General features: G+C 46.4%; 1 protein-coding gene across 2 annotated transcripts in view; it reads right to left on the reverse strand.

Moving 5' to 3' along the window:
• ascc3 (activating signal cointegrator 1 complex subunit 3) overlaps positions 1-12,361 on the reverse strand; it is a 139,953-nt gene that overhangs the window by 71,291 nt on the left and 56,301 nt on the right. For both annotated transcript variants that reach the window (XR_003932377.1, XM_030102252.1), the window contains one exon: positions 240-404. Coding sequence is in view for 1 of the 2 variants with exons in the window: in XM_030102252.1 (XP_029958112.1) it covers positions 240-404 (165 nt within the window). In the remaining variant the exon portion in view is untranslated. The remainder of the gene's footprint in view (positions 1-239; positions 405-12,361) is intronic.

A 12,361-nucleotide genomic window follows, 5' to 3' on the forward strand; every position in this document is an offset into this window, starting at 1 on the left:
CGACTTTACAGAAGGATCTGCTGCACCGCCGTGAGAACGCAGAAACTTCGAAAATGGAAGAGGCCAATCTTCAAACCCAATCTTCTCTTCAAAGCCAATCTAAAGTGAAGTCTAGTCAAATCTAAAATTCCCTCTGAAGCTGTTCGAGGATGAAAATGTTGCCATGAATAAAACCTCAACATGCTGAAAACCGAGTCGCCGGGACGGTTTAGGAAATAAAGGTCGACGGCAGGACAGACCTGTCTGATGGTTCTGGCCACCAAGCTCTCCAGGACCGGCCCTCGATCCTCATGCAGCAGGTGAACCTCGTCCAGGATCAGCAGGCGCACGATCTGGGACAGAGCCACGTCGCCGACGCTCTTCCTGGTCACCACGTCCCACTTCTCTGGAGTCGTCACCAACATCTGAAACCAACAGCACACTTCATTCATTCACCCAGTTTTTTGTTTTTTTCAAATCAGAATTTAGTCTGTCTCATTAACGATAACATCAGGTGATACTTTTTGGATCAGGAAGCTTCATCCAGTAGAAGGGTACCGATACTGATGCATCAAAATAAAATACTATCCCCAACTGTCTATGCATGCTCTTATTTGTTGAGGTAGAAAGCATCTCAAAGGTCAATAACAGGACTTGGTGTCTGTCTGGAGGACTGATGAAGACCGTTTGATCAAACATCTGAATGTCTTCCATGGTTGTCCTGATTCAACTGGACCAAAAGGAGCATTTTTTTTTAATCAGCATGAAAGAATAGAAAGGCGAGCGTAACAACGAAGAACACAACTTGTTTGTCACAATGCTAACACGTCTTCAGGAGGACAAACATGAAAGAGGCTACAGATGAGTGTGACGCTGTCTGATTAAAGGAAATGCGGCGTGTTGTGTCCTCCCAGCGGGGGGCTCGGCAGCCATCGACACGGCGCAGGAAACAGCCTCATCGAGCTGTGGAGCCACACCGCAGCCCGGAGGGGGGGCCACTCCGCTCATTAGCAAGGCGCTCCATCAGGACGACTCCTGCAAATCGCAGAGCAAACAGACGAGTGCGGTCTTATCGTACGGCGCCGTGCGGAAGAGCCAGGACCGGGCGGAAGAGCACAGCTGATACTGAACACGGATCGATGCAGGCTGTTGTTCAGGAGAGTCTGGGAGACCAACTCAAAACCCAAGTAGAGAAACCGGTAGGCCTGGGCGATACACCGAAAATTTATCGTTACCAAAGTTTACTACGATAACCGACGTCATTTTGCCCATGTCGGTAAATTCGGTATTTAAAAAAATCAGTCGGCTTTGGCTGTGCAGGTGGGCTGTGTTCATGTCCCTCTAAGATGCTGCACTTCGCGACTCCACCAACTCCTGTTTAAAATCACAGCAACCAGCAGAAGAAGCTGAAGCAGAGCAGACAGACGCTGTTCGACCCTCTGAACATCCGAACCAGCAGACACTCTGGACACCTAGCATGGAGACATGCTAGTTTAGCCGCTACCGGCTACAGGCTAACAGCCTGCCAGGCTGCAGATTAATGCTGGTCGACCGTCCCGGACAGTGAAACTCCTCATCAGCTGATTGGCTGATTTTTCCTGCAGAAGCTCCTCATGCTCTCTTATTGAACAGGTCGTATGTTCTGGTGTGTTTGTTTACATCACGCTGCATGTGCAGCTCCGAGTCCATGCTTCGTGTCTTCTTCTCCATTTTGGAGTTTCTCTGTCAGAGTGACAGCGCCATCTGAAGGCCTGGCGGGTGAACTACATCGTTTTGAGTCCTTGTTATGTTGCGTAGATGTAAATATTTCCTGAAGCGATGCTGTGTGGACAGGAAACTGAGGAGGAGATTGTAAACAAACAAGTTGGGCTCATTTGTAGCTCAGGGACAGGTAGACGTCCAGTTGTGTTCCATTCTCAGCTGCTCATAACACCACATCACACTGGAAACATCTGGAACCTCGTAACATTAATAATTTTCCATGGTCTTCCAGTCATGGGATTTTCCCTAAAGCCCACAGAGAAGACATTTACATTAACAGCAGAGTTCTGTCGGATTTGGACGTCTGTTGCTGTGAAAGTTAGATACATTAGAAATGTTTTGTACCCTAATCTTGAAAAATCTAATGGAATTTCAAGAAAATTGACCCCATATAATGAGAAATAAAATAATAGTGTTTGCACCACCTGAGACCACAGGAAACTGTCAGAAATTTAATCCAGAACAATATAAAGCTGTGATTAAATGCCCCCCCCAAGTAGTTATCGTCCATTTATCGTTATCGAGGTGAACTGCTCAATATTATCGTGATATTGACTTGAGGCCATATCGCCCAGCTCTAGAAACCGGTCACTGCCGCTTTTACTTCTCTATCTTTAGAGTGTCTCATTCTCTGCAGCACACATGTCAGCTCCATCGCTTTCACCATTCCTCCCATTCTTACGGGAACAGACGTCGTGTTCAAAACGTTGCCATGCAAACACAAAACCTCTTCAATGAAAACGATGTTTTCACATGAAGCGTTGTGGTGTAAACGGCGTCTCAGAGAAAGTTCATCACTGTGGACTGAAGGCTGAGGGCCATGAATTAAAATGAGGTTTTGCAGGCGGGTCTTTGTGATTGCTCATCCAGTTTTTAGATTATTGCTTGGTTGGATTTTCTCAGCAGCTTCCTGGTCACTCAGTGAACAAAGCAGAAGTAACAAAACCAGATCCAAGTGATGTATGCCCAAGTAGCCACGGGTGATTCGAGTTCTGGATTTAACGCTGGAATAAACTCTGTCAACAGATGTAGAACATTACCTTGTTTTCTCACGACGCCACATATTCCCTTTTGATTGAGCGTTGTTTTCTGCGCTGCGACGAGCGGTCACGATGTCTGCGTTTGTTTTGGTGCTCGTCTCAGAATAATGAGATGCAGCAATATCAACAGATCTCATCTCTATCAAATGTCAGCAGACAGCTTCTTTTGCGTATTGCTTTGTGCTTTTGATTATCGTGAAATTTTTTTTTATTTGCTCTTTCCCAGTATGAAACAAAAAAAAGCAACAATGCATAATTAATGGCGTGTGAACTGTTTGGCAACCTGTCCAGGAGAGTGCAAATTCCTATTAAACTCTTCCTGTAAAAGCAGTTCATTAAATCCTCTCTAGTTTGCATTTAAATCAATCTATGCAGCCATTAGAGACTGGCGTGCTCACAGAAAAGGAAGCGTCTGCTCCTAATTGGAGCGACTGGTTAATCTAAGTGGAAGCTCCGGCAAATGGAGCGCTGGCCAAAGTGCTTTTTTAATTGCTTCACAAACACACACAAGGAGGTGTGGAGAAAACATGCCATTGTTTGGCTGAATGCTGTTATTTAGCTTATTTATCAATTGATCACAGTGGGACTGAAATCAATCCAGCGAAGTCCACGGATTCTCAGCATTCTGAAGAAGGAAATGTAAGATGTTTCTTCCAGGTGGCGATTTAATCAGATAATAGCTCCACACACCTGAAAAGAAGCACTGAACAGCTGTTATAATGATTATGTTTAAAAATTTATAGATTAATCAAAGAAAACCAGGAAAAATGAAAACATCATAACATTTGTATATGAATATTCATCAGGACACAAACACTATATGAACATTTGGCTCCTGGCCACATTAATATTAGTGCCATATATTAACACTTATTTTATTCAACGGCATTTTGAAACGAAGGTGAGTTGATACCACAAACCATTTATAAAGTCATTCTCAATAAAGGATGTTGTAGGAGGCGGATGGCGGTCTCACCAGCAGAGAAACTTATGAGTCAGTCTGTGCTTAAGCGAACCTTTCCAGGAGTGATTTAAGGTTTTAATGCATCGATATGGAACAATACAAACAAAATCCAGCGTCAAACCAACCAACGTGGTGACAGATCAACCAACGCACCAACCTGTGCACTAAGAACATACAAAAAAAATCCTACACAGAATCACGGTACCAACCGATATAATCAACCAAAGAAATGACAAACATATAGTAAGTAAAAGTAAGTAAAAGTTTATTTATATAGCACATTTACAAGCGGCTTAGCCGTGCCAAAGTGCTTCACACAAGTGCAGAGAATAGAAACAAACAAAAAACGGTGAAAAGACAAAACAGCACAAACAAATTAAAACACATCTCAAACTCGAGCGCCAAGGAAAGACCTAGCTGAAGGCCAAGGCAAAGAGGTGGGTCTTCAGCAGTGATTTAAAAATTCCCACAGACTCGGCCGCACGGATGTGGGGGGGAAGGGAGTTCCACAGCCTCGGGGCAGTAACAGAAAAGGCTCTGTCCCCCCTGGTTTTTAGCCTGGTCCTGGGAATGAAGAGGAGGCGTTGGTCAGCCGACCGTAACGCTCTGGAAGAGTTGAGGGGGCGGAGAAGATCGGTCAGGTAGGGAGGGGCGAGGAGATGAAGAGATTTAAAAACTGTTAAAAGAATTTTGAAATCAATGCGGTGGCGGACGGGGAGCCAGTGAAGGGAAGCGAGAACCGGAGTGATGTGAGCGTGTTTTTTGGTGGAGGTGAGGAGTCGGGCGGCAGAGTTCTGGACGAGCTGCAGGCGGTGGAGTTGGGCTTTATCAATACCGGTGTAAAGACTATTGCAATAATCCAGGTGTGAGGTGACAAAGGCGTGAATGGCCTGCTCTAGCCCCGCCTGGGGAAGGTAAGTTTTAATTTTGGCTAAAGTCCTCAGGTTGAGAAAACTTCTTCTGATGACTGCGCTGATCTGCTGCTCGAACTTGAAGGAACTGTCGAAGACCACACCAAGATTCCTGACAGCTGGCTTGGACTTCAAGGCAAGAGTACCCAGGGCGTTGGAGAGAAATGCTGGGGCGGCTTTGCCAAATACAATAACCTCAGTCTTATCCTCATTGAGGTTGAGGAAATTTGCTGTCATCCATGCCTTAATGTCAGACATGCAGTCAAACAGAGGCTGGAGAGCAGCAGGGTCGTCGGCCTTGAAGGGGAGGTACAACTGAACGTCGTCCGCGTAGCAGTGGAAGGAGATATTATATTTATTTATAATAATATATATGCAGTAATCAAAGAATCTACACACATATTAAACAAAGCAAAGACCACTATAACACAACGATTAACTGCTGTACCGGCCAACTCATCAATACACAAAACGTAACAACAAGCCAACACTGCCCAACACACCAACCACCCAGCCAATACAGTAATCCATGAGCCAATATACCAACATGCACTGACCGGCACGCCCAACCGCCAATACAGTAAACACCAGACCAAAGTACAAACAAACTGACACCAATTAATCCACCACACAAAGCACCAACCATCCAACCAGCCATCCAACCAGCACTTACCAAACAATGCAACAATCAGCGCAAGAACCAACAGACCGACTACGCCTGGCACCAAACACCAGACCAACTAGTCAGCATGTGAACCAATGTATAACCCAATCCTCGCAGCAACCAGAGTCCAGAACGATCGAGCACCGCACTGGTGACTTCTTCAGCTCAAAACAATAACCAAGTAATGTGCCGTTCAAAATATCAAACAACCGACACACAAACCAGATCACCAGCCATCCAATGCATCATGTACCAACAAAAGGAAAACAAACACGACCAACCCGGATCCTGCCAACCAAGTCTGAGAGAAGGGCCAAGCTAACTGAGCATACTGGACGTTTTCAGGAATCAGACTGAAAGAAGATCTTTGTTGTGCAATCCCAGTACATTTCTATTTTAGAGGTTCAAAATGATCTTCTTCATCAAAGGGCCTGAAACTCTCAGCAGGACTGAACGAGCATCTTGTAATCAATCTTCCAACATTAAAATAAGTTTGTATCCACTGGACATGTGCACATTTAACAAGTGCAAATTCATTTTGGGCGAATTTTGAAAGTCTTTTCAAACCAATTCAAGCAAGTTTATCATAATATCGCAATGGAAAAAACTAAACACTACTCTGTAGTGAACACTGATATTCTGTTTGTTTTGTATTTGGTGTTAAAAGGTTATGAGTCGGCTCCAGTCTCTGTCCTGAGGGCAGCTAATGTGGGGCCTGCAGGCACTGTGCAGCCTGCCAGACCTGGTGAGGAGCCCTCAGGACCAGCGCTAAAAATAGTCATCAGCGCAAACAGCGGCATCTGAAAGTCTGATTATGCAGGGAGTTTTTTTAACAAGCTGTCTTTTGTATCAGTCAGTACGGCTGAAGTAGCCCTCAGCCTCAGGTTGATGATCTCTGATATGTTCTCTTCTCAACAAAACTGTTTTTACTGTATCTGCCGCTTTGCTAAGTTGTGTAATTTAAATCAAAAGTAGTTTTTGTTCCAGTCATTTACATCAGTTCAACTCACAGTTCAGGACTTGGTGATCTGCAGAGAAAACTCTCCCCACATGTGGAGAGCGCATGAATATCTTGAATTAAAGTTGAGAAATTAAGTGGATCTTCAGCGTAACTTTGAACTCCTTTCCAACTTTGGCGTTGTTCACTTCCTCGGTGCATTCAGGCTTGTTTGTGATTCTTGGACTGATTGTGGATTATTTCCATTGACGGACAACTTGTGCTTCTTATCTAATGAGCGGAGTGGGAGTGATGAGCGCCTTCCGACACAACACAGGCCACGGCACACGCCGCTACCTTTCAGAAATTAAATACTAATTACTTATGTTGCCGGGAGACGGCGTGGCGGAGTGACGGACGGCGTGAGTTTGAGAGAGCTTTACAGTAAGTGCAGTGACTCAATGCAGCCTGACATTTCCATCATGGCTTTAACTGGGCTCCGGCGGCTTTTGATGGGCTCTTGCCTTAAAAACTTCTGTCCCCGACAGTTCTTTTGCTCCTCGGCGTTCTTTTTAAAATACAATCTCAGAAGGGTGAAAATTGGCTGAGAGACATCGGCGGCTATTTGAGTTCCTGTGCGCGAGAGTGGAAATCAGGGAGACTCTGACAGGTTCACGCTTTGTCCCGCCTGTTTGGCTGTGAGGCCGGCCTCGCCTTGGATGTCATTAACTGATATTTCCTCTCTGAACGGAGAAGGAAGGCGGCCTGGAAGTCCCAGGATGCCGCCCGCCCCCATATTGGCATCCGCACGGCAGCATCCCTCCAAAGCCTTTCTGTTTCCATGGTAACTATCGCAGCCGCGGCGCGAGGAGGATGCGAGTGGATGCGGTGGGTGGGAGGAAGATGGAGTGGGAAGGTTAGAGAAAGACATTTACTGGACTGCGATATGTTAACGACTAACAGTCTGTCAAGGTAAACCGTAATGAGAGGCTTCTCAATGCTGCATCGTGTGTGTGTGTGTGTGTGTGTTTCCGCTCCCATGAGAACACACTCACAATTAGGTAAATATGAGAAAAGCTGGTTACAATGAGAGCTGCTCTTCTTCATCAGCGGTATGAAAGAGGAGGAGGAGGACCGAGAGGGGAGAAGGAAGTTGGGTGAAGCAGTGAGAGTTCATCCAGCTGACCGATGGCTCATCCGCTCATGGAGACTCCCGAGCAGAACGCTGACCTGGGCTTCAACGCACTAAACACTCAAACACACAAAACTATTTGAAAAACACTTAGAGTTAAACCATGTGTGGAGAAATTCAACCACTGAAACACAAGCAACTAAGTTCTTGCCCACACATCTGATACACTTGAAGCATTTCTCAGAGATTAGGGATGTAAAGATTCATCCAGAGGTTCTCAAGAATCGATGAAAACATGGAGGACTAAAGGACCCCAACGCTTTTCTGAGTCTGCCTAAACACGAGCCTGCCAACTGGATTTCATTTAAACACATCTCTCAGTGTATTAACAGCTCTCATGTTGTCTCCTTACCCCGGAATCTGCATGACAGCATGTTCATGAAGACCAGGGATATACAACACACAGACCAGCGCTGACGGTGGATATGCTACCACGCTGTGGACACGTATTTAGCACTTCATGACTGGTGCCACTTGTCTCCAGAGATCAGCTGTAAGGCAGTCGTTTGGAGGGAGCAACAGCTTCGACTGAACTTCTATAGATTCCTTCAAATATGCAGGAGTGAAGAGAAAGAACTTGAGTGAAGATTTTTAATGAGCTAATCACACACTAACAATGTTAAAAGCTTATAAAAGTCAATTTTTCATGACAGGTGTCCTTTAAATCGACAGAATAAAAGAAATGCATTGTGATGCAAACAGCAGAGGGCAAAATCTAGCTTTCAGCTCTGCGATATTTCCTTAAAGTTCAGTGAATTTATGTGATATTTGTTAAAACAAAAGATATTTCAGGTTATTCTTTAACAAAGAAAAGTACATCTGCCCCAGTTGGTGCCTTCCAATTGAAAGAAAATACAGTAATTGAGTACGTTTACATGCAGCCATTAACTCTTTTCAAACCCTTTTCAAACTCGAATGTTGGCAATAACCCAGTAGCGCGTGGCCATGTAAACACCCGCCAAAACCCGGAAAAGCTCATTTTCGAGATTTGTAAAACCCGATAAAGACTGCTGGGTTACTCCTTTTCAAACTCGAAAGTGCCGCCATGTAAACAGATATCGAGTTAAGGGACATTGTTTTTGGCTCTGTGCAAGCTCCCATCCGCAAGGAATCATGGTCTTTTGAGTCCAGCAACGAGTAGGCGCGAAACTCACCACACTTTTGTCCGTGTGAGGCTTCCGTAACGCACGATACAAACTGTTATTCTGAGCGCGCACGCCGCACATGCTTCCTTCTGAAAGTTGGCGATTTGTACGGCCTGCAGAAAAATCATGAACAACAGAACAACCGTTCTGTCTGCGTTCCGTCTGCAGAACGGAGTCACCGCAGCAGCGTCTGCCGCTGCAGTCCAGTGGAGGAGGTTGCCAGATCTGTCGATCTAGCCCGTAAAAAAATCTGAAACTCGTAGAAAGCAGCACAAACCTCCATCTCGGTTGAAAATGCACGCTAAAACCGTATTTGTATGATAAAAAAAAAACACGTCATAAACACACAATCATTTAATCAACCCGTCCAACGTGTTCAATGAAGAAGCTTGCTTTGGCGGAAACTCCCCCCAATCTGGCAACACAAAGCCGCTCCGGTCAGAGCTGTTTTGTTTTGAGAACAGCATGACGTGCGCTGTGGTTTGGAAAGGGAGATCCCGATTGAATGCGCTGACTTGTAAACGGGGTAACTCTCTGTCTGTTACAGCATGTAAACGGGGTTTTCCTAATGTTTCAGAAACCCAGATATTGACCTGAACCCGAATTTTAGCTGCATGTAAACGTAGTGATTGAATTAAAAAGAAACGAAAAAAGATTCACAATGTGTCTGGAAAATTACTTAGTAAAATGATGGCATTGTGGACACAGTATTGTGAAGCGTACTGAAACGTGAGCTCAGTGAATCTTTACATCCCTCCAAAAGCGTAAAGAGACTGTGGTCTGGAAACAGTCAGAAAAGGTTCACATCAGGACAGAACAGCTGGTCTGGGTTCGGACCGCTTCCTCCTCACACTCCGCTCGTCACAGTCAGTTTTCTGATGGGCGAATTCAGAGCGAGGCACGGCGACCCTGGAAGAGGCCGGGAGACAAAGCACGCAGTCGCAAAGTCTTTAGGTTTGTCTCTTGAATATGCACGGCCCTGCTTCCCTTATCGGGCGCTGAAGTGGCGAAGAGGTGCCTGAAGGCCGGCGCCGCTGCCAACATCAAAAGGACCTGATGAAAGAGCCGCCGAGGACTCCGACTGAAGACTGAAGGTTACCGAGCGTGGCGTCACTCCGCCCGTTAAGACGTGGCCGCCACTTTGAGTAAACGTACGGCCGCTAACGCCGTCAAATGGAGGGATGAGGGAGAGAGAGCGGCCGCGTCCGGGGGACGGGGAGATACCGGCGAGCGGCGCTCCGTCTGACTAATCATTCTCTTTGTCAAATCTTTTCAAATAACCTGAGAGGAATGCAACTTTAAAACACCTTCAGATTAGCTGGAATTGGCCTCATTTCACACACATACACACCGAACTCCAGTCTTCTCTCTCCTTTTTTTGTCTTCTTAAGTCCCACGAGGCTTTATAAACTTTAACTCTAAGCCGTGCAATCTCTCAAATCCACCTCTTTTGGATTTAGCAGATATGAACCTGCTCAGTCTTTCAGGTGGGATCCTCCGTCCTCCGCCGCTGAAATGTGCTGCTTTCATCCCGCTCTGTTTGGGCTTGATGTCACGACAAATCCCTGCTCGTGCTCGAGAGGGAAGAAATTCCCACCCGGGAGGGGGCGGGGCTGAGGGGGGAGGGGCGGGGGGGCGGGGGGATTTTATGTTCAATCAGAAACACCTGAACACGCAAAACGATTCAGTGGGGGAAAGTCTGGTCCGTCGTCGGAAAGCTCTGGAATCTGATCTGAAGTGGTTCAAAGTGTGGCTCTCTGCTGCTCCTAGGGGGCTTCGGGGGGGGGGGGGGGACGTCGAGGTTCTGCTGTTTGTTAGATGAACGGGAGACCGCAGGACACTTACTGTGAACTGTAATATCTCACGCAATGCGAGAAAGAATGAAGCTGGAATTCAACCATCCGCCACATTCAGTGAGTTTACACGGGACTTTTTATTCCTCTATGAATCTGAATTGAGCCTAATTCTGCTCTAAAGTGACCACGTAAACGCCTGAAACCGTTAGAAGAAATGGATATGATGAGAAGAGCGGGAGTGGAACGATGCTCCTGCTCTACGAGTGTTTTCTAAACTGTCTGCAGAACGGTCACGCTTACATGGACACACACACTCGTACAAACCCGTTTTAATGAGACAGGTTGGTCGCCGTCTTTGGTCTGCCAGCGGTTGACAATAAAAACATCAAACACGAGCGGCGCTCTGCTTTAAAGACAAACACTTCAGAGCCGCGAACACAGTCTGCTCGCAGAGCGCCGTGCACGACGGCAGCAGCCTCGCTGCAGACGTGGGTCTGCTGTCGGTCCGGCCGGAGGATTACCGAGTCATGCTCCAGGCTCCCCAGCGGTTTGTAATTGTCACAATAGTTTAATAAACGGCGGCGGCGTCTGCAGAGCAGGTCTGCCGAGCGGGGAGACGTCAGCAGGAAACGACGCCGTGGCGACGCGCTTTTCAAACCTGATCACAAACATGGCCGAGGGGCGGGGGAGGCGCTCCATCTCCAGGCTGCCGGGGTTCCTGAGGGGTGAACTCACCCCTCGGCTCTCATACCAACAGCTTTCCAATCAAAAATGAGTGTCTGATCTCCGCCGTGGCCGTACTGGTAACCATGGTAACCACTACAGTGAGGGCACGCTATGAACTTCCTGAATGATGAATGAGTGTGTTTGTGTGTGTATGTGTGTGTGTGTGTGTGTGTGTGACTCCGCGCGTGCAGGAGGAGTAAAGTTGTGCGACTACTTTATTTCCCATGATGCATTATGCATGAGGTCATCTGTCACAAAAAGCCTGTATCATTGGAGGCCGATAGGAGGAAGCAAAGCTCGCCTCGGCGCTGCAGCGCTCCGTCTCCTTCAGCCGCAGAACGGGAAGCTCTCCGTCATCCCGCTCCGAGCTTCACGCTCACGCATTCAAACAATAACCCGTCTCTCCTATCTCTGAACGTTCAGACGGCGCCCGGCCAGCACGCCGAGGATTTATCGTCATCACGCCGCACTGGCAAAACTGCTGTTGTGGATTCCTGCGCTTCGACGTATCTGGAGTCAGAACTCATAAGAAACGGTGCCGACGGCTAAAAAGCCTGAAATATCTACAGCAGCTGTTTGCGGGTTCGATCCCTCGTCCTTGAGCAAGGCGTTTTGCGACAGCAGGACAGGGAGTGTGTGTGTCTGAACGGTCAGCGGTGGAAAACATATCAGTGAAATCCACTCGCCATGTAAAACAGCTTCAATGTGAAAATTAAAATCTCCAGAGTGGTTCCAGCTGTGGCAGCGGACGTGGATAAAAATAAAAACCAAACAGGTTTAAAAAGATAAATCTGACATATTCTTCAGTGGCTTAAACTTCTGAAAAAAGAAAAAAAAAACAGCTGAATGGAGAAAAACAAGCAGGCAAAAAGAGAAAAATTAAATATCAAATTCCCTCATTATATTTCACAAACTTCAGAAATGACTCAAAACGCTGGTTTGGTGACTAGAGCCAAGAATTATCTACAAGTTTATCAGCTGTGAGTTTAGCTCAGCAGTAAAGCATCTCTGTCAGGCCAGAAGGCGTTAGACTGATCTCAGATCAGTCAGCAAAATCCACAAAATCTCTGTTCTGCAATCTACACCACATTTTGTTTAATTAATAATATACAGTACTGAATATGGAAATGACAAAACAGTTTCATGAGTGTATAAAATCTGAGGTGTGGAAGAGGAGAGCTGGTGTAAATCTGTCTTTAATAAACACTGAAGCTACTCAGCGTTACTCACCGGACGTCTGCTCTTT

The sequence above is a fragment of the Salarias fasciatus genome, chromosome 11 (genome assembly GCF_902148845.1).
Source record: "Salarias fasciatus chromosome 11, fSalaFa1.1, whole genome shotgun sequence".
Lineage (NCBI taxonomy): Eukaryota > Metazoa > Chordata > Actinopteri > Blenniiformes > Blenniidae > Salarias > Salarias fasciatus.